At 37.7% G+C, this 24,024-nt stretch overlaps 1 protein-coding gene across 1 annotated transcript; it reads right to left on the minus strand.

The window, feature by feature from the left end:
* Positions 1 to 693: 693 nt before the first annotated feature.
* LOC121371480 (dystonin-like) lies at positions 694 to 24,024 on the minus strand. The gene is made up of 14 exons (XM_041497406.1): positions 23,742 to 24,024; positions 21,448 to 21,501; positions 19,568 to 19,639; positions 18,562 to 18,660; positions 17,478 to 17,573; positions 16,760 to 16,888; positions 13,050 to 13,196; positions 12,370 to 12,432; positions 10,845 to 10,936; positions 10,227 to 10,332; positions 5,125 to 5,302; positions 3,956 to 4,023; positions 3,370 to 3,482; positions 694 to 2,483 (listed from the first exon to the last, which is right to left on the minus strand). The coding sequence occupies exons 2-14, from the start codon at positions 21,493 to 21,495 to the stop codon at positions 1,538 to 1,540; spliced, it is 2,157 nt and encodes a 718-aa protein (XP_041353340.1). The 5' UTR covers positions 21,496 to 21,501; positions 23,742 to 24,024; the 3' UTR covers positions 694 to 1,537.

Consider the following 24,024-nt stretch of genomic DNA (forward strand, 5'->3'; position numbering starts at 1 on the left):
GTTTTTTGATAACTGAAATCATACTTTACAGATGTTTTTGTTTATATTATCCATTTCCGTACATTTGAAGTGTTTTTGGTCATCCTGCTGTTTTTAATGTCACAAAATGCATTTCTCATATTTTTAAAAACGCATGTGCGTCTGAGAAGTAACAATTATGGAGTCGAGTTTTAGTCTATTTTTAGAGGGTATTTCACCATTTCAAATTCACAGACTCATGTTTCACTCAATTGTAACTTTATGCAAATGTGTTGTAGATTAACTAAACTTAGTGTTAATTTTCACAGGTTGAAACTAGGGTATGTGCCTTTAAGAGACCTTGGACACTTAAGCTACCTTTGATCCAATGCAATGAAATGTGCACACATTCCTAATCATGATCGATAATGCAATTTATACACTTCATTCATCCGACACATTGGTTACATGGGTAACAAACTAAGCCAGGTTTGGAATGTCCAGCAAATAAACAATTTCCTGATAATTATTGTATTACTATTTCTGGAATTGTATCATCATTATCATAATTATATTAATTGCTAATCAGTTTAATGTAATGAGTTTAAGTTGGCTCTTTAAAACCGCTGACAAAATTTAATGTCATCCAAAACATTGGGCACTATATTGTTCTCTATATGATAGGACATTGTGTGTAATGCCATCCAAAAATAAATATTTCACTAATGGCCACCCCCCCTCCACCCAACACACTTGATATATGGATCCTACAGGCTACAATTTAGGAGGGGGTAGTGGCCCCCCCCCCTCCCCCCAACACACTTGATATATGGATCCTACAGGCCCATAGACCTACAGGCTACAATTTGGGAGGGGGTGGTGGGTGACAGAGCTAATTTGTTTTACAGAATTAAACGCAAGTGCACCAATCTGGATAACAAGTTTATTCATATTAGTATTACAATCAAACAGCTATACAGGGTTCCAATTGAATCACTGTGCATTTTACATGGATTACATCCAATATTCTACGTAGAATGATGGAAATACAAGTTGAAGAGATTTCAGCACAGCTCATTTTCGCGGAACGTCTCCATTTTTTTTGCCCGAATGCGAAGATTTGCTTCAGCACCCCGCACCACCCCCTCCATCTCATGCACTTATGCAACGTAATTGTTTAAATTCGTATTAAGCTAGGCATGGAGCAACAAGACTACTAGTGTTGGAAAAGGACATGTTTTTGTTGCTATTAAGGTTACATGTACAATCAAACTTGTTTACAAGGTTATTGAAAAAGGATCTACACATTTCGCCTGTATATGAACAGAAGGATATATTATATTTGGTATATATTTTTTTACAAATTTGATTTTGCAGCAGATCTGACTATATACTCTGGTTACAAACACTATGTGGTACAGTTAAACTACTCTTCAAGATTATTACATGCTAAAGTTGTAGTTATAACTATTTTAGTTTGGTGTTGTGTGGTGCTCTACTAGTAGTTGTCTTTGTATCCCTCCTTCGTGTATTCAGGTACTCTGTTTTAGTGTTTTACTATTTTTCAGTGTATTCCCATTCAGTGTTTGAGGGTCTTGAACGCGTTAATAACGTGTAGGGATCTCATCAAGTTGGCTTTCGCCCTCTTGAACTTGTTGATGACCAGGCTGTTCTCCGGATCGTAATCCAGCTTGCTTGGATCCTTGCACAGTCTGCCCTTGATGAATCCGCGTTTTATCGCTTCCTGGACTCCATAGCGCTTCCCGGTAACATTATGAACATATTCGTTTGTTTTCCGATCCAAAATCCCAAGCTTCAAACCTTCCTCGATCGATACTTTGGTTCGCATTTTTTGGTCAACTACGCCTGTGACTATATACGTCGTGGATATGACCTTGGAACGACCCTGAACAATGTCTTCATTGTCCTCTTGAATGACCAGCCCCTTTGAGATGGCAGAACTCACGGAAATGGAACTGCCATCCTTGAGGGTATACATGACTCCACATTCATCAATTATTTTTCTTCTTTTTGCTTCGGCTTCGTCCACTTTTTCCCCAGAGACAGGATCGACAACAAACTGTATGCTGTACTTGCTGGTTTCTTCGAAGGATTTCACCACGATTATTCCATACGATTTTTCTGACTTTTTCTCTTTGCGATGCACCACCAGCTTGCCAACGAGAAGGTCCTTCTGAAGTGCCTCAGCAATGGACAATACTTCCTTGGTTACAGGATTTGTGTAACACGACAGGTCCGCGTCCAGTATGCCTCTCTCTTTGGCAGTTTCGATGCTGATCTTAGTGTTGTCGCGAGGATCTATGGCTGCATTCAGCATATATCGGAAGTATTCCTCGTGCGTGGATGTTTGAAGTTCTTCTTTTTCTATGTCTGTGTGTTCTGTTGTTATGACGACATGACTTCCCGGGGAGATTATTTCTTCTGGTGAAACATTTTCAGTAGAAGGCAGTGAAAGTGGAGACAGAGCTAGGGTTTGTTTACTTTTCAAATGTGTGTCGAGAAATCTACAAATTGAAGTAAAAACCAAAATACATACTTATGAAAGCATCAGGGTCAAGATGTCTAAGTAACTATGACAAGTATCGTGCAATTGTGTGTTTGACCCATAAAGAACCCATGAATCCAACAATTTAATCATTTTAAAAGCTCTTTAATAGTTTATATATTGTCACGTATACAGCGAGTCTAACAAATATTTCCATGAACTCATATCAAAAATGCAATCTCACCTCCCTATCCTATAACATTACTACAACAACAACAACAACAAAAATGTTATAGTTTTAATAAATTTATGCATTGTTAACAGATTTCGTCAACTGTCTTGATACAAGCCACATCGCCATTAAAAAAAAAGTACAACAAAACGGAAAGAAACAATCATTCAGAGCTTTGCTGCATTTTACACAGGAGACTGCATCCAAAATAAAGGGAATAATGAGGCATGACAAAAAATTAAATTTGAATATTTATTTATTTACATGTATATAACATTAAAGAATAAACGTTTATTAATGAACCAATGCCTTGAACCACTTAGTTTATTCCTACATTTGGAAATCTCAGAGAATTAGCCACAATTGAAACACGAAATCTTCGACATTAAATACAGCTAATCAATTAAAAACAGTGCATTAGTCCACCATACTAAGATAATAAAGACAAACTTCCAAATTAAAATTTATTAGAAATAAAAATTATGTCATTGAAAAACTAATTTGGATAACCACAGAATTGAATAGGTATAACTTGGTGATGAACATATGTAAATTAATAGGAATCGCTTTATTTGTTATAATTAAATTATAGAATTAGAGGCACCAGGGTCTCATGATTTTCAGCTATATTAGTATAAACGTTAATATGATTTTTTTTTAATATCATATATACCTCTTAAATCTCTGCGATGAGAAGTAGGTGTAAACAATTTCATTCATGAACAAGCTTGGATCTCGAAACCTCTGTAGTCTTTCAGTGAAAGCAAACCACCGAGTCCAAAACATCTAAAAGAAAAAGAAAAATAATCAACACAACTATTTTATGATATTTTAAATTGAAAATGTTAAAGATGTTCGTAGGTGCAATAACGAATTTGTTAAAAACGACCGTTGGGAGAGTAGCAGAAATACGAAAACCAAATTCTTTACAGGCGAAGCTGTGATTCATGATGTATGCCATCACAACTTCATGGAAACGTTCTATGGACTCTGTCTTGTGCAGAAATATATATACATTTTATTATGATATGACCATTAATGATTTTAGGCTCTTTATGGCATTTAGTAAAAACCTGTCTACTAACAAAAATAATGTAGGATTTAACTCACTGGTAGGAAATTTGAGAGAATTAAAAAAATAACAAAGAAAACCTTTCTTTAAATCGAACAAGGTTAATATATTGTACATGTATACGTTTTTGTCACACACAAGACGTGTAGCTGCTATAATTTGATATTGACAATGGGTTTAAACTGACCTGAAAAATTACAGTAATGTCCAACATTCTCTGGAACTGCATCGCAATTGTTTTGAGAAAAACAGAATCTGCAAAATAAAAATAAGTGGAAATCGTGATAGAGGTTTCTGCTTGAAAATTGTATTGGTTGCTTAGTGATTAAATACTTTTATAAAGTATACAGTATTATGTGCTAACTCACTATTAGCCAGAAGATGTTTGATACTTGAAGTTTTACTGTTCTGTTTACCCGATTTTTCCTTTAAAAAACTGTTATTTAAATATGTATATTTTTGGGCTGATGTTCTCGCCTTTACTAGCCTGTAATCAATGAAATAGGAAATCTGCATTCACTAAACATATACATTTACTGATGGGACGAAATAAGAGATCACACCAACACTAACAGGAAGGAGCAATTGCAACCAAAACCCCATCCACAGTGTCATAGTGTCAGGAAGTGAAGTGTTTCCGACATTCAACCTCATATTACTGACATTCAATCCCGCGTCACGTCTTTGTACGTTATACAGACATTACGACGCTAACAGTGACTGGAATGTGATCTACAATACCAAGTGTTCCCTCATTTCTTTCTCTCAGGGGCGGGACGTAGCCCAGTGGTAAAGCGTTCACTTGATGCGCGGTCGGTCTAGGATCCATTTGGCTATTTCTCGTTCCAGCCAGTGCTCCACAACTGGTGTAACAAAGGTCGTGGTATGTACTATCCTGTCTGTGGGATGGTGCATATAAAAGATCCCTTGCTGCTAATCGAAAAGAGTAGTCCATGAAGTGGCGACAGCGGGTTTCCTCTCTCAATATCTGCGTGGTCCTTAACCATATGTCTGACGCCATTTAACCGTAAATAAAATGCGTTGAGTGCGTCGTTAAATAAAACATTTCCTTCCTTCTTCTTTCTTTCTCTCAGTATATTAGTATTTATTTAACATTAACCCATTTATTTTCCCATGATAATGGAAACCGCCAAAAGGAGTGATAAACATGTATTCTGTTATCACTGGCCTGTAGGAACCTGTGTCCACCCCACCCACTAGAGACTGCACTCCTCTACTGTAGATTGTACCCCCAACTACAGGTGTCTTCCTACGGGTCTGTATTATAGGTTAATGTTACCATAACAAAATCTACAATATATAGGCTATGTGTTGCTATTTTGTTTCCATGCTGACCAGTTGTGTCGTCATCGTGTGATTCCTCGATGATGGTTCTTAGTTGAAAGATGTGATCCTGGAGTTTGTGTAAGGAATCCGAGTCTCCCAGTATCTCCAGGAATATCGACTCGATACTTTGAAGATTGTGGAGAAGAATGTTCTTGTCTTTTGCCTTCATGTAGTGAAGTTGGTCAAACTGAAACAAAGATTCATTAGATTTAGACATCCGAAGAGTCTCAGAACAAAACAAACACAATTGGACAGAACTAACGAGAACAGAATAGTTTTACATCTAGGGCCACCATTACATGACATCGTAGAAAAGCAAAATTATAACATGAAACATCAAACATATATTTATTAACATGCATATTATTGAAAGAAAAGACACCGGAGCACATTTTAAAATACGTCTATTTTGTATGTAACATATGTTTACTTCAACATCTGGTTGAAAGGGAGGAAACCCGCCGTCGTTACCGATAAGGTCAGATCAGGTCATAGCTTTTGACATGCACATTCAGAACAAGCTGTTGTAGCACACGCCTGTCATGGGCGCAGGTGTCGACTCAGGTCGATTCCTTGGTCCAGGACAGGAAAGGGTTTGGGGTAGGTGGTGGAAAAGGGGTCGCCCACACTGGCATGTGCAAGGGAGCACAAGCAGCTCGACCAAGGTCGGCAGCGGACGAGGCCTGTCGATAAACCAGCATGCGATCTTTTTATATACATTTTCCAATAGACAAAACAGTAGGGGAGACCGGATCTAGTTGTTACACGGGCAAGTTGTTACAAGGTCATTAACTCCATCTTACAGTAATAGAGGGCGAATGACTCTGTAATATGTAAAGCGTATCTTTAGTACAACAACAGTCCAGTAAGGGACCGTAACAAAAGTATATTGAAGCCAGAGAGACTAAGTCACTTAGTCTTGATTCTGACCCCCCACCCCCCTCAAAAAGACTAAATGGGCAGTTGACTTTGGCTTCATCCAAATTGACGTTACAGAACAAGGTTTGGAAAAGACCAAAGGAAGACAGTAGTAATATAAAAGATACAAACAGTATTTATTCATGAATGCACATAGTGAAACAATGTTTTCCGGTACCGGCAGTAATTTGCGACAACAAGCGTGTTGTTTTAATGCATTTCTTGATCTTTATAACGGCATACAAATCTTCTAACAAATGTATAACTGCTAATTTGCAAGACCCTTGCTCTAAAAAAGCTGTAACTTTTATTCCCATTTTGATATGCTGCCAAACTGAGCCGAACCGGGCCGCATGCGGACCAGAGACGATTGGCACCAACCGGATTAGTATACGGCTGATCGCACAGCGCTTGATGTGCAAGGTAGATATTTTTTAAACAACTTGTATTGTTGTTAATATCTTGGTGCAGAGTTGAGTTGTTCCTGTCAAGTCTCTTTTTGTTAATTAGAAGTTACAATATATCGTGAAATGTTTGAATGCGCTGTTTATTGGGAGAAAATATCACACCCACCCGCGACACGACGCCACACGCAAATTTCGACAAGTGAAAAAAGAGAAGTGACTCTTATTAAAGAAAATCATCCTAAACACGCTCAAGATGTATAACAACAATTGTTTGTTTGTTTTTTGTTTTGTTTGTTTCATTACTTTATTATTTATTAGTGTTACACATGATTGCCAAACCACTTGTCATACTAAGAGAGCTAACTCTTTACGATCGTTACAACGGCAAGACCTGTGTGGTACCAACATGGCCGTTATAACGAGAGTTGACTGTAATACATACCTAGCCACCTTGATATCCTGGTTTGCATGGGCAGTAGGTCGACAATAAATACCTTGGCCAGTGTTTTGAAGCCTTTTGGGTTGTGTTTGTATGATGATTTTCAAGTTCAAAGCAAGTGAAGCCAAAAGTGATAAAAAGACTAAATGGAGATGTTGAAATCGTAAACCCCCTCCCCCCCAGACTAAGTGACTTAGTCTCTCTGGCTTCAATATACTTTTTTTACGGTCCCTAACCATTATGAATAGTTCTGGTTTGGCAGACGAGGTAGGATAAAAAAAAACTATTTTTTTACCCTAAAAGTGACATTTTGTCGCTAATGTTATTTCTTTTATAACAGTTATGGATGTAATGCATTCATTTGTAGATATATAAGAAGTGCTGGTATTGGCCTTCGATTGTACAGAAAGTAAGACTGACCACGTTTTGTTTTTTACCGTACACTTGCATATACTAAAAAAGTCTGTGTCGGTGCTAGTTGTTACAGGGAGGTTTCACTGTTAGTTTACAGATAAGTTATGTTTACCTCGTTCGGGAGACTCATTTATTTCATATTATTTTATGAAAAGTGAAATAAAAGGATGATTTCATTAATTATATTGTGTTTTATAGTTGTAACAATTTGCCCCACCATTTATGATGCAGGGTAAAAACTTACCCCGTTCATGGGGCAACTTGATACAGTTGACACCACCTCATTAATGAATCAATCACTAATTAATGTTTATATGTTGAAGGTTTTTCATGATTGTTTTAATAAATAGAGATATTTTCCTACTTATCCTCAAAATTTGGTTTCTGGAATTATTATACTTTATGTACTATGGCACTAAATGTAAAAATTGTAACAACTAGACCCGGTCTCCCCTACATATACCGCGACCTTTTGTGTACCAATCGTGGGACACTGGCTGGCACAGATCTAAAATCTACTTCAATTGTATAACCCATCATATTATTAACCAAAGTAATATCCTATATATAACTCACTGTTCGAACGTATGCACAAAAAGTATCCAGGTTGACGTTTAAAATGCTATTATAAAGAGTTCATGTTGGAATTAATATCATATACCATTCTATGAATATTTTGGTATTAAACTTACATACTGTGTAATATTGATTTTTATCTCATAGGTCATCTGAATGACAGATCTAGTGTACAATGTATAAAGCCCCGGTCACACTGTCAAGGATCGTCTGGCCGGATCCACGACGGATCAAAACCTCGCGGATGTCCCCGCGGATAGTGGTCTATCCGCGGTCCCCCTACGCATGTACCACGGTTTAACTACAGTTTTCGACGGAAAAACCAAGGGTTATTAAGGATAGGGGTTAGATGACAACGGGGAGCGTTACGGATCGCTAAGGATCGGTACAGTTTAGTACGAACCACAACGGATTGTCACGAATGATGCCGGATCGTATCCGAGGCTAATCCGGCGTCCTGATCCTTGACAGTGAAAGAAAGAAATGTTTTATTTAAGGACGCACTCAACACATTTTATTTACGGTTATATGGCGTCAAACATTCGGTTAAGGCCAACACAGATATTGAGAGAGGAAACCCGCTGTCGCCACTTCATGGGCTACTCTTTTCGATTAGCAGCAAGGGATCTTTTATATGCGCCATTCCACAGACCTTTGATATACCAGTCGTGGTGCACTGGCTGGAACGAGAAATAGCCCAATGGGCCCATCGACGGGGATCGATCCCACACCGACCGCGCATCGAGCCAGCGCTGTACCACAGGGCTACGTCCCGCCCCTCCTTGACAGTGTGATCGAGGCTTGAGCATTAGAACGGATTATTACGTTCTTCTTGGGACTATTCCCAGTCTGGAGTTCGTCGTGGTAAGACGTGTTTGTACACACTGCACGTGCTTTCGCGGCTCGACTTGGGGATCCTTCACTTTTGTTGTTTTTATCAGCGAAGTGAAGTTTTCTACTGGGATGTATGCGGCCATTGGAAATGATTGAACGCTGGAACGCTTCTCGTTTCGACAGTCTGCACCACCAGATTTCTCCATCTGAATATGTTGACTTGTTTTGTTTGTGACTTGTATGACGGCCATTCTGCAGAACGCCACGGTTGTTCGCGTTTAGTCTCTACATGCCCGAGCCTGTCCTAGCAGCACTGGAAGATTGACCGCCCCACTCTAAGAAGAAGTAGGAAGCGGGGTCGGCCCCTACTACTCTTTTCTAGACTTGACTTTGTTTTATTGTGATACCATCTCGTATCCTCCGGAGACAGGCCCGTCCGCACCACTATACCAACCTATGACGACTGGACTATACCCTAGTCTGATTCTCTCCTCTCGTTCAGACGGACCCGGCTTCTCAAGATCTGTATTTCAGCACAGCACTACACCTTCAACGTCTATTGACTGTCAACCTAGGGGTTTTCTTGACGGGATGCAACCCATCTCGTCCCTACAAGCTGTGCACCCTAACGGCCTTAACGAGGCCACTCACGTGGACATATAAATCGGACTTTAAACTTTTAGACCTTCGTTCAAAAGTTTGTCGAAATTACTTTCTTTATTTAATATTATTAAATAGTCCTCTCTTCTTTCTCTTATTTATTTTTTGACTGTCCTTTTTTTTTTTTTAATTCCATTAACTTTTTTACTAATTGCTATTTTCAAAATTCTTCCCATTTTCAACTCTACCCCCCCCCCCCCCCCCCCCCCACCCCCGCCATCTTATCTAATTTCTTTTTGACCACTCGATCTAATCTAGCGACCAAATTTAATGAGTAGAATTTTCTTTATTAATTATATTAGAGATGCGCATCAAAATTTTAAAGGCCCACTATTTAATTTTTGGATGTAAATTTCAAAATTGTCCGCTTAATGTTTTTCTGTCCCGGGACAAGCCCCTGGCTATTCAGAGACAGGCCCCGGGACGGACATGCTCGAAACTCTAGTGGTATATGAGCATGTAAAAATTATTCGCACTCGCACACACTCGCGCACTCTTAAGGATGCACTACTGTTGTTCGATCCGTGATGAATTTTTGGACATGTTCAAAATTTTCACGGACATACAAGTACTACTACGATTGATCAGGGATTTAATACGGACAGCTACGGACCATAACGGATTGTCACGAATGCTGCCTGATCGTATCCGTGGCTAACCCGGCGTCCTGATCCTTGACAGTGTGACCGGGGCTTAAGCCAGACTTGGCAGTCTAGCAGTTATGAGCAGCACTGGCGTTAACTTTGAATCAAACGTGGTGTTACGATTCAGGGTTGAGACCAGAATCAGCACTGAAATGATATTTAAGCACGGGGTATCTAATGAGAAATGTGTACGGAATGTCATCGTAAAGTGGTCGTCACCTCTTCGTCAGACCAGTCGCTGAAGAGAGTCAGTATTAGCTGAATCAACTGATGTCGAACATCCTTAACGGTGCGAGTCCACAGTGAACAGAAATCTATCAGTAATCTGAAAAGAGAACAACAAAAAAACAGCGCATTATTAAGGTACCCTAGTCGGATATAATTCTAGAAAGTTATCAGAGTAAAGACAAATATTATATGTACAATACCAAAATACGTCAGTTTTCCCAGTAAATTAAAAAGGAAAAAGGTGCCTGTGCTCGACAAAGATGGTATATGTGCAAATAAATTAATTGTATTCATCTGTTAAACTGGATTTTTTGGGGGACACTCTCGAGCGAGGGGTCACCCCCACCCCAGAATTATGCCCTAGTTCCGCGCCTGCAAACCTGCGCCCAGCACAGGCATGCGCTAAAACAGTTTGTTCTGAATGTGCACGTAAAACCCTATGGCATGACATGAAACATGACTGCCTTTAAGTGGCCGTTTAACAGGTTTTACTAGTTAATGTCTACATATGAATGTTGTGTACACACATTGTTCAGCGTACACGTGTATATGTATACACGGAATCCGATTAGTACTAGTATCTGCAATGAATCTCCTTAGTATACTCACTTGACAGCAGCTTCGACGGCGTCTTCTGACACAGCAGGGATTAACATCAGCACAGACTCGACGTGTGTCGTGAGACCGAAGATGTTGGTCACCTACACATAAATACACAATATTGTATAGGCCTAAGTGTTCAGTTAATACTAAACCTGCTATGTAATCCGTCCAATCCTCATACAAAAATGTGCTTTTTTTGCAAATAATTCAGTTCGGTTTGACGTAAAAATAAAAATAAACGTGTTTTGGAAATAACAAACAAAACAAACTATTTTTGCGTGCAATTTAAAAAACAATCGGATCAGAAATAAACAACTTGTAGCAAATGCCATAGTATGAAATGAAAAACAAAGGCGGTCCTTGTTGGAAGGACTATAGATTCATCATATTATGTCACCTCGACAGCCCTCGTAATTGAGATAATCCTGCGATGGCAATTTAGTATGCACAGTAACAAAGTAAATACCCTACAATACTTTATTTGGCCCTACAATAATAAAAAATACCGTTGCAGATGTTTTGCAACAACTTTTTTTGCGGCGCCACTGCTGAATGGCGTCGTAAGTTTCGAAGCCTGCCTAAATACACAATATTATACAAGTGTTCAACTGCTTCAGTGGTATAGGGGAAGAAAGGGATGTTTTATTAGTCCCCTACCGGTCCAACATGAGGGGACTAAAGGTTTTGTATCCGTCCTGTACGTATGTTTGTCTGTCTGTTCCACATATAGCTTTCTGGACTTTTCCCCCCACAATGCTTCTAGATATTGAGCTGAAGTTTTATGTTTATGTTTATCATGTAGAGCTGCCGATCAAGCTCGATTTTCATGTAGGGATTTGCGCATTTTTGACCAGTTACAGGCAGATCAAGATCATGGGAATTTATTCAAGGATCATAACTGTCAAAATTTAAATTTATTCATGTTTGATAGAGTTATGGCCCTTGGACTAGGATATTTATGGGGACATGTATTTGTTTAGCAGTACTCAGAATTATTGTTTAACGACGCACTCAACTAATTTTAATTAAGGTTATATGGCGTCAGAAATATAGTTAAGAACCACACAGATAATGAGATGGGAAACCCGCTGCCGATTAGCAGCAAGTGATATTTTATATGCAGCATCCCAGACAGGATAATACCTACCACGGTCCGAACGGCTGTGATGAGCACCTATCTGTTATTGATCCACATGTTTACTCCTTTGACACAGAGTTTCAAACATGGGTAATATTCATTGTGCATAACAAACTTTCATTTAAAATATCTAATTTTTGGAGGAAGAAAAAAAATTGTAAGCTAATCTCTCAACCAATATAATTTGTTATTAGGATTAAACAGTATACATGTACCTCAAAGTCTTGCCCCCAAAAAGACATATAGATCTAAAAAGTAGATACGGTATACGGCTGTTGATACATTACACTCGTTATTACTTTAACTACATTGTATTTAGTTGTCCAATTTGTGAAGCCTTCTAATAATAACGCTGTAATTGTGAGTATAATCTGGAGGTTTTTCAACACTTACTCGCCATTTGTGTTTATCGGAGTTGTCAGTGAGGAGAAGATTGTCGCCTTTCAAGAATTCAATCTGTAAATATATACAACAGGTGAATTTATACATTTTCAAGAATTGAACCTGTAAATATACACAAACGATAAATGTATGCATTTTAAAGAATTCGGTCTAAATATTTGCAAAAGATCATTGTATGCATTTTCAAGACTCCAGTCTATAAATATACACAAATGATAAATATAGGCATTTAAGAATTTAGTATAAATATACAAAAGATGAATGTATGCATATTCAAGACACATCAGTAAATATACAAAAACCAGACGAATGTGTACATTTTCTAGACTTCAGTTTGTAAATATACACAAAGAACGAAAGTATGAAATTTCAAAACTTCAGTCTGTAAACAGTTATAAAGGTGTATGGATGTATGGATTTTCAACAATTCAGTCTGCAAACATGTTCAAAGATTGATGTATACATTTTCAAGAATTCACACACACAACCTCCCTCCAATCTCCCCCTAAACAAAAAAAAAAAGAAAAAAGAAAAAGAAGAGCGGCTGTGCTTTTAAACTGGTTTCCCCGTATGCAACTATTTCTGTAATTTTGATTGAATTTGCTTATTTGTTTTCATGTACATGGTTACTTAAAAAAAATATAAATTTGTTATAGATGCGAATAAATCACCTCGTCGGTCTTGTAATCTGCTAGCGCCACCACTGGGCGTGGCTCTGTCAGTGTATGCACACGGGCAGGTACCGGAACAATATGCCAGCTGCGCTCGAACAGTCGGTATACTTCATTGCTCCACTGAATATACTTGGCTGAAAGAGCCTGCAAATAAAACATTGCCGTAATATATACTTTATTGTTTAGTGTTCTACTTCTTTTCTTTTGTTTTTATCTGTTTGTCGTTAAGTATACTTTATTATCTTGGGGGTTTTTTTTTTTTTACTTGTTTTCTTTTATTTCCATCTTCTGTTTGTTCCCAGGACCGTGTATCTAGCGGAGGGTGTAATTTGTTACATTTTATTTTAAAAGTATTTTTTTTATATAACTGAAAAACACCTTATATTGCTATGTCTTGATTCGTTTCGTTTACCGACCCCATCCCTCCACTAATTAGTTTAAGCCACGCACGATCGTAGTTCACTGACGTTCTGTTTCTTGAAACAGATCTCTATTCCATAAAATACACGCATGTTTAATATAACGATATAAATATACACTTGGAGAAGAAATAAAATAACACGGTATTAGATACCAAATTTAATTCTCTAGTATTGTAGTAAAGCGCCTGTGTGTAATGAATGGCAGTGATGTGAGAATGGTGGTGGTGGTGGTGGGGAGGGGGGCAGAATGTAGCGCTCGCCGGATGTCGGTCGGTCTAGGATCGATCCCCGTCGGTGGCCCACTGGGCTATTTCTCGTTACAGCCAGTGTACCACGACTGGTTTTTCTTTCTAAAACTATATGGCAGAATTTCGACTTTGGTTGCAGTTACCTATTCGCTGTTGGTGTTGGTGTTGGTGTGATCCCATATTTCCTTCCATCAGTATAATATATTACATGTTCTGTCAAGCCTGTCTATAGTTAAAGTTTTTTGTTTAACGACACCATTAGAGCTTATTAATCATCGGCTATTGGATGTCCAAAATTTGGTAATTTTGACAAAGGGTCTTACAGAGAAAACCTGCTACATGTTTCCATTAGCCGCAATGGATCATTTATAAGTACCATCCCACAGACAGTGTGACACATACCACGGCCTTTGATATACCAGTCGTGATGCACTGGCTGAAACGAGAAATAGTCCAATGGGTACACTGACTGGAATCAATACCACCGGACTGCGCATCAAGCGAGCGTTTTACCACTGGGCTATGTCCCGACTAGCCTGTCTATACAATTAAGCCAGTAAAAACGTATAATACGTGTCATACGTTGCCTTTATGTATTATGTTGGTGGCCTTCAAAACATGCAGTTTAATATATAACTGTATATAGAGAGAACCTGCTTGTTGAACCTGTTAGTAATGAATAGTTGTTATTGTATGTATCTTCATACCAGGTTCTATTGCCACAAGTTCAGCCAGAAACGTGCGAGTGCGAATAATGTTTACATGCTCATATACCACTTAGAGTTTCCAGCATGTCCGTCCCGGGGCCTGTCTCGGGATGCCAGAGGGGGGGGAAAACAATTAAGGGGGTATTTTGAAATTTACATCCAAAAAAAATAGTGGGCCTTTAAAATTTTGATGCGCATCTCTAATTAATAAAGCTACTCATTAAATGTGGTCGCTAAAATTAGATCGGGTGGTCAAAAAGAAAAAGATAAGAAAAAGAGGGGGGGGGTATTGTTGAAAATGGGCAGCCAAAATAATAAAAAGAGTTACAAGCCAAAAAAAAAAAGAATTGACTGCTCGGTCGAATATTTATATAATTTGGAGCATTTTAGAAGGACAGTCCAAACATAAATAAGAGAAAGAAGAGAGGATCGGACTATTTAATGATATTAGAAAAAGAAAGTAATTTCGACATAAACTTTTGTTTCGCTAACGTTCGCGAACTATTTGATTGGTTCCCGACGTGACCATTTGGTTTACCGTGAAGCTCATAAACAAGTCGCTCTGGCTGAACTCGTCCCTGTTGATAGCGTAAGTCATTCTAACAACACAATCACGTCAGTTGATGGCCATATGTAACAAGTCTTGAAACGGTCAGAGAAAATGTTTTGATAACACCTGTAATTTGTGTTGTGGTGCGAGAATTGTTTCTAGATACAACTCCGTAACACGAAACTGCCTTTTATTTATGTTATACCAAGTTTAATGGTATGTCTGGGAAATATTTGACTAATCCACTAGTAAATTCAACAGATTATTAATTTTAGATTGAGACTCAACTGGCAGGCAATAAAGCGCAGATGTGTTGGTTTAACTATTCTGATTCGTGATACTCTCTAGGAGAAATGATTCTTTAGAAATAGCCTTAAGTGGCTGGGTGTATGCGATAGTCGCAAATTGTACATAAATAAATACCAAATACAATACACTTAACATCCTTCACGGTCGTAGCTTTGTTATTATTTGTTATTGTTATAATGAGTAAAGTGTCGGTTCCGCCTTTTAGAAATTCAATTGCAATACCGTGGCGTTCGGCTATTAGGCTCGCATAAAGATAAGTGTATTTGATATCTAGAAACTAATTCTTGATATTCATTCATTCATAACTTAGTTTCGTACTTCTATCCAATTAAGGTTCAAACATGCTGCCCTGGGCATACACGTCAGCTATCTGGGCTGTCTGTCCAGGACAGAGTTAGTGGTTAGTGAGAGAGAAATCGGTGTAGTGGCCTTACACCTACCCAATTAATCGTTAAATTCGCTTTGGGTGGGAGCCGGTATCAGGATGCGAACCCAGTACTACCAGCCTTAAGTCCGGTGGCTTAACCATTACACCACCGAGGCCTGTTTCTTGATATTGATATTATTGTGTGTGCGTGTATGTGTGTACGCGCACGCGCACGCGCAAGTAGTTGACAAAAGTTAAAGTTTGTTTTGTTTAACAACATCACTAGAGTACATTGATTTATTAATCATCGGGGTTTTTTTGTGTGTTTTTTTTTTTTTGGGGGGGGGGGTAATTTTAACAGAGTCGAGAAGAAACCCGCTACATTTTTCTATTAAAAGCAAGGGATCTTTTATATGCACCATGGCGTTTGATACACCAGTGTGATGTATTGGCTGGTACAAGAAACAGCCCAATGAACACACCGACGGGGATCGCGCACCTGGCGAGCGCTTTACCACTAGGCTACGTCCCGCCCCTGCATAGCTGACAAAATGTAATCACTTGAAAATAGCTGAGCTTCACTCGGGATTGCTTGGTTTCACGATTGTGAGAATAGGCTTTAACGTTCATCAGATCATAGATGTAGGATTACAGCACACCATGGGCGTCGATCGGTGGGGGACAGGGGGACGCGTCCCCCTCACTTTTCAACGCCGGGGGACAATCTATATAAGTGCCCCCCCCCCCCACTTTTTCGTTTAGGAAAAGCAACAACAACAACACCAACAAAAACAACAACAGCAACAACAAAAAACAAACAAAAATTAAAAGTTTAAACACTAAAGTGTAGCTTTATGATTTTCATTGACATTCCTCCCTCTCTCTCTCTCTCTCTCTCTCTCTCTCTCTCTCTCTCTCTCTCTCTCTCTCTCTCTTTTTCACACACACACACACACACACACATTAACACGCCCACCCCCCCCCCCCCCCACTTTTAAAGCCGGATTGACGCCCATGCAGCACACTGGTATTATATGCGGAAAAACAAGAACATATGGACGCGTTTTCATCGTAGCAACCATAACCCGTTATGAGTAGACTAACCTGCAGTTTCAATTCTACATCGTCAAAGAATTCTTCCGTGTCGGGTAACTTATTTGACTGAATGGTGACATCGCCGGCTGGCAGGGCAGATTTCATCCAGTAACATGTCTGATTGACATCACAGAAAAACTGAAACAATAAACAAAACTTAAATAGTATCATATGTGTGTGATAAAAATAAATTGTGAAAACAATCTAGTGTCTCAGGTAGCCAGGGGTTGACTACTGACCGGATTAGTAATTAATTATTAATTTTATTTTGTGGATGATGGCAGTGGGAACGTTTCAAATGTATTAAATATAGTCCGGCAGCCAACCACTAAATCCAAACTTCGGATATTAAGTTTTTGTTGGGGTTTTTTTGCTGATTATGCATATTAAGAACATCTAGTTCACAGATCTGAAGGATAACATTGTGCCATCTTTGGGCATTTTGAGATTCTAAAATGTATTTATTTAGGTATTTCATTGTCAATAATGAATTTGTAATATTGTACCAGCAGTAGATACAAAATTATGAAGAATTCGTGACAAATGTTCCGGGAACTAAATTATAAAATATTTTCTTGATCACTGAGACCTGCTGATCAAAATGAGTTGGGGTAACCCCTCCGAAAAAGTGGGCATGGCCCACAGAATGACGTTTTTTTTTCAAAATGGCCGCCATTGTAAGTCTTCACTAATCATTACAAGCGACATGCAACAAAAACAATCTAACCTGGTGATATACAGCAGCGTTCTGTCTGTGTACTTCAGCACATCTCAGAACCGTCTGTATCCAGTCCCAATTTCTCTTAATGGTAGCATGGTCACTCTGTGTACATAAAATATCACTCAAAACTTGAGCTTTAAATAAAAAGGCGCTCTAAAACAACTCTAGAATAGGCCTACATCTTAGTTCATGACACCACATTGCACTGAAACACAACTGTATTGTTACATGTGTTGAAGGGACACTCCTGAGTTCGCTGCATTGCAAGATGTTTCCGACTAATAAAATATTTCTACGATTAAACTTACACATTAAATATATTTTCTGGTTTAGAATATCAGTGTCTGTATATTCAATGAAATAAAATGAAATGTAACCTAGTACAAATATTAGAACGATCAGAAACACGTTTAATAATACAGCCACTAATATTTTGTGCAGAAAAACATATTTGATATGTAATTACAATCGTTAAAAAGTCTCTGTTAGTCGATAACATCTTAAAACGTGCAGCAAACTCAGGAATGTCCCTTTAAGAGTTTGGACACTAAGACTAACCACCGACTCGATTGGATTTAGAGTGAAATGTTTTATGAGAAAGGAACCAAACTATAAACACCAGGATCTGAACTGTCAAATGCTGACACCGTTTATAGCTAGTAACTAAAGTCCAGGCAAGATTTATAAGCATAGTGCTTTATTACATTTAAGAGAGACAGAAATATTTGATATACTAGTTTTAGGTAAATGTTTTATGTAGTTTTAACTGTTTGTTCATTTTATTAGTATAGTTAGTATAGTTATAGTTTTTAATCCTTAGGCGCCCCATGTCTTAAAATTACATACATTTATTTCCTTGAAATATCTATGCTCTAAAAACTCTGAGAAGCTTTGCCAAACAGCCTTTTATGTAGAGCAGCTGTTTTAATTTTGTGATTTCAACATTGTCTCAACCATTTCTATACTGTTATTTGTTTGTTGCATATTGGGAGTTTTGATTTGTGGGATGTGGGGAGTGTTCTTATCTTAAATGTCTTTCTTGGATGAATGCGAGTGCGAATGTAGATTGACTGTGAAAGCATCCACTTACTTGGTCGCTCTTGGCCAGACTTTCTGATGGCTCGAGATCAGTTGTCCTCGACTCACAGACCAGTTTCACAGCTATACTGTCAAACTCTCCGGAAAGAGTCTAAAACATTGAGTAAACCGATCAGTAAAATAAAATGAAAATAGTTCAAGTAGGGGTAAAATATTTTACAGACTTTCTGATTTGACATTATAATTATCTATTTTATTTGAATCTCCGTGAAACATTGGCAGAATCGAACAAACGATAATTAATGACAGTTTAAACTCTTGTGCTTATAAGAAACATTTAGGAAAACAATTAATTGTAATACATATAGAATGAATCACAATTAGCTTGGCAGTCGGACTTGAATCACAATAAGCTCGGCAGTCGGGCATGAATCACAATATGCTCGGCAGTCGGACTTGAATCACAATAAGCTTGGCAGTCGGGCATGAATCACAATAAGCTCGGCAGTCGGGCGTGAATCACAATAAGCTCGGCAGTCGGACTTGAATCACAATATGCTCGGCAGTCGGGCATGAATCACAATAAGCTCGGCAGTCGGACTTGAATCACAATAAGCTTGGCAGTTGAGCATGAATCACAATAAGCTTGGCTGTCGGGCATGAATCACAATAAGCTCGGCAGTCGGGCATGAATCACAATAAGCTCGGCAGTCGGGCATGAATCACAATAAGCTCGGCAGTCGGACTTGAATCACAATATGCTTGGTAGTCGGGCATGAAGCACAATAAGCTTGGCAGTCGGACATGAATTTTGACTGTCAAAGAGTTGAGGGATCTCTTATATGCACCATCCCATAGACAGAATAGCACACACCACAGCCTTTCATATACCAGTCATGGTGTACTGGCTGGAACAAGAAACAGCCCACTGACGGCTCGGATGGCGTCGGTTTGCACTTCTTCTTCAAATAACAACACGATGATGTTGACAATATAATCCAGAGAGAAAAATAATTATTCTTACATTTTTTAATCGACTTTAAAACAAAAATACTTACGCAGACTTCTGTTTCAAGTTCAGCTATTTTCCCCATGTTGTCCAAATGAGACAATTTCACTTCAGACATCGCCTGGAAGAGATGGACGTTTGAACTAGTTATTAAATGCTGGTGGCAATAGTTATACGAATACTGAATTAACAGCTTGGCCTACCATACAAACAATATCGACAATATTTTTGTTTAATAAAAGATATAGAAAATATTTCCCAGTGTTAATTTAATATTATCCTTTTGTGAAAAAAAAATGTGATGATGTGTTTCTCATAATGACCAATGAACATATCGCTGTAACTAGAAGTGAGTATATTCTAATGATCTGGTCACTTAAGAACAGAACATCCACATTATTATGTATTTCAAAGACACAAAATTGTTCGATTTTCCTTAAATGTAGTCATTAATATCGGCCACACAAAATAATAATAACTCAACATTGCGTTCAAAACACGGGGCACCATCTCTACTGTTTGGTGTAACGAAGTATTAAAAATATGGCGACAGACTTGTTTGTTATATTGCGGTAACTGTACTGTCCACACACATTGATAACGAATGCACACGATCTTATTAAAACTGTAGTTGTGTTTGTATTTTGCATTAGAAAACGATGTTAAAGTACCTCATCATTGCAAGATTGTAGTGGTTAGAAATCAACGAATGTAACAGTTTAAACCCGTGAACAAAACAACCACTTTGTCCAGTGTTTCAAAAGCGACAAAGAAGTGCTTTTGTTACAGTAAATGTGAAAACATCTCTTTAGGTTTCAATTGTGAATGGATATTGGGCGGCACATTAAGAATGAATGTTATCCCTTCATCGTGGGGAACTTTAGACATTCGACCTCAGTCTTTTGTGGCGTTCTTCTGATCCATAACTAGATAGATATTCACCTCTACGGCTTTTCTCCTAGTCTCGCTATAATTTGACCGTGACGGAACGTACTTGTACAAATGATGAAGTGCTTTCCTATGTGACTTTCTCTGTTGAATTGGAGTTTTGTAAATAGTAAAAATGTACAATTATATTTACATTAATAAATATTTATACATGTATTTACATTAATAAATACTAATTTTAACAAATGGTTTTAACATTTTTCGTTTCACCCGTGGACAAGTTAAATACCAGGTCACTCCACGACTAAATTAAATTCATAATTCCAATATTGTTTGCTATGAAAATATTACATGTTTGAAAAGGTTTAATGAATATCCATCCCCTTTTAGTTATTTATTTATTTTTATTTATTTATTAAGATGAAGAAATGTGGTTGAATGGGCATGGATATAATGTCGTCGTCATCCTGTATTTAAGATAGTAAATTAAAGTCTTTTTGGATAACACTGTTGGTCGATCCCAGAAGTCGTTTCATATCAAAAATCAGATTAACAATATCCCGACAGAACTTTATATGTTAAGTACAATAAATATTTAAAAGATGACAAAAAAAACCCACCCATCTAAAAATCAGAAAACCTACCATAATAACAATTTTCGTAAATGTTGTGAAACCAACCTTTTGTTTTGATATATTTCTTAGTTTCTTAATTTCGTCTGCGAACTTTTTATCTTTGTTGGCTGATGAACCATCAATGCCTAGATGACAATAACGAATTATATTTAACAAAACGGAGAAATGGGAAAGAAGTCTACTAAATACATTGTCTTTCCAGACCAAACAAAATTAACGAAATGAATGAATAAATGACGAGGAATAAGACATTAAATGCTTTAATTTTCAAGTTTATAATACGGAATTAGAGTTTAGTGGATGGAAGAATAAATCACTATAGCCACAGTCCGTCCATCCATCCACCTAACCAAACAATCAGTCAGCTAAACATAAAGATGATTATGAGAGTAGACAAACAACTTACTTCATTTAGAGAAACCCATTTCAAACATGCTGCCGTTCCGTTGGCCATTGTTTTCTGCAACAAAGATAGGACTGTGATACTGAGAATTCGACTTTTGGACAGTTGTCAAACTCAGAGCATAGATAGCATGTAGCTTTTAATAAAGATTAACACAATACTCATGGAATTGGGCTAAGATTTTTGTCATTTCTTTACAGTTTGTTTTTATTTACTTACGAATTATGTATGCAATGCTATGCCAACGAATCAGTTCTAATGGAAACGCGCTGCCATCATAATTGTTACTTCAGAAGTTCTTACTCCTAAAATCCTTCGTCTTGTCAAGCTATTGTGTAGGCAGTAACAATACTCTCTCTCTCTCTCTCTCTCTCTCTCTCTCTCTCTCTCTCTCTCTCTCTCTCTCTCTCTCTCTCTCTCTCTCTCTCTGTGTGTGTGTGTGTGTGTGTGTGTATGTATGTAGCTCTCTCCCTCTCTCTCCGTCCTTTTATCTCCCTCCTGTCTGTCTGTCTGTCTGTCTGTCTCTCTGTCTGTCTGTCTCTCTCTCTCTCTCTCTCTCTGTCTCTCTCTCTCTCTCTCTCTCTCTCTCTCTCTCTCTCTCTCTCTCTCTCTCTCTCTCTTAATAACCATACGCTGATATCAAATTGTCACAAAGGATATATGAACTTTCTCACAGACAAGATAGCACGTACCTTTAATAGACCAGCCGTGAAGCACTAGTACGTCGCTATAATTATATGGCTACAGTCAAGACAGACTACAAAGTGCCTGAAGTCGTATTCAGTACGATCGGACTTCAGATTTGTTAAAATATATCTGACATGCGACTGACATACATTAAAGTAGCATTATCAGAACTGTAGTTTTCCTGTTTGAGCGTTAACAATTACTTATTATAATAAGAGGTGATTATTCAAATTTTAATCCATTGGAACCAATATTCGACGACTGATATATCAAAAGCCGTATTATGCGTTGTCATATATATATATGCAATACACCATAGCCTATGCAGGGACATTGGGTTTCTTCTGTAAAATTCTAAGTCAAGTAACATATACACGTTTGACAACTTATAGTCATTAATTTTGCTAAGATATCCTTCCCTTTTCAGAGTTAAGATAACCTTAGGGATTAAGGTGGTGCACTGATATCAATCATTGTCACTTGTTTCGTTTTTTTCATTACAAAATAAAACAAACAAGGATTTATGAGCGTGAGTGTGTGTGTGTGTGTGTGTGTGTGTGTGTGTGTGTGTGTGTGTGTATATATATACATACATACATACATACATACATACATACATACATACATATATATATACATACATACATACATACATACATACATACATACATACATACATATATATATATATATATATATATATATATATATATATATATATATATATATATATATATAGTGAATCTGTCTGCCTATGTTAAGGTTGACGTCAATGGTATATCAGTAACAAAATCAACTTCATATGTCTTACATATGTCTTACAATCAACATATACATTAAAAGTACATTTCTTTGTTCAACCAATGTAACATATTTTAACAAGCAAAAGTTCTAATTGCATATTAATTAATTTTTCTCACTGAGAAATTCAGCGTTTATATATATATTTAATGCGCTGTTTTTTTATTTGGTTTTTGGTCGCCTGTAGCAGCTCAAGCAACTAGATCTAACCTATTTTAATTTTAATATGTACGAAATTACTGGAGGCAACATCCAGTTTGGGTTATCTCAACAAGCTGGGACGACTATAATACTATTTAAAATGTATAAAATATTAAACGAGCTCCCATTTCGTATCATGTTTATGTCCCGAGTGAAATAGTTTTCAGTTCTCGCGAGCTTTAGCGAGTGACAATGAAAATTATTTCACGAGGGACATAAGCATGATTCGAAATGGTAGCGAGTTTAATATCCTATTTATTACCCATAATCGATCTTAGTTTATATCACTCAACTCGTTTGGTTGGTGTTCCTGTAAGGGTGTAATGCGCCAATCGATGACGTCATCGTGTGACGTCGAAGTGTTACGTCTCACTTAGCGTTCTAGTGGGACGTATCACTTTGATAAGTACCAATATATTTTTACCCATATGGGTAATAAAATATTATAATTATATACAGACATAAATAATACTGTAAGCAAGAAACTATAATTGGTATATACTTTTAATCTCTTTATTAACCAGAGACATATCACATGGATGCAAAGTTAGGAATATCCCTTTGATATATATTTTTATACAGAAGTAAACGAAAGAAAAAGTACTTACTGTGAGCACGGTCCTGTAAACTCAACCGTATGGCAGAACCTGTATCTACAGTCATAAACCAGAGGATTACGAATCAGGCGATTATAACTTTCTTAAGCTTGGAAATGACTCGTGTTGGCCTCTAAATGGGCAGCTCAGCGATCCGTGCCTTCTGTACCTTCCAACAAGAACTGCCTGTCGATTGTGCTTTACTAGGGAACCGTCGAGTCTATTAAACCTGTCAGGTTTGTCAGTCACCAACAAACGACAATATCGTCAGGCGTTGGACCTTCTCCCTATGATG

Source organism: Gigantopelta aegis, chromosome 4 (assembly GCF_016097555.1).
Source record: "Gigantopelta aegis isolate Gae_Host chromosome 4, Gae_host_genome, whole genome shotgun sequence".
Lineage (NCBI taxonomy): Eukaryota > Metazoa > Mollusca > Gastropoda > Neomphalida > Peltospiridae > Gigantopelta > Gigantopelta aegis.

Bases quoted from the DNA above. Each gene is read 5' to 3' on its own strand.
- LOC121371480 (XM_041497406.1), bottom strand. From the start codon at position 21,495: ATGGCCAACGGAACGGCAGCATGTTTGAAATGGGTTTCTCTAAATGAA. The intron at 19,640-21,447 runs GTAAGTTGTTTG...CATCTCTTCCAG, and splicing joins AATGGGTTTCTCTAAATGAA to GCGATGTCTGAAGTGAAATT. The intron at 10,333-10,844 runs GTGAGTATACTA...TTCTCTTTTCAG, and splicing joins GCCGTCGAAGCTGCTGTCAA to ATTACTGATAGATTTCTGTT.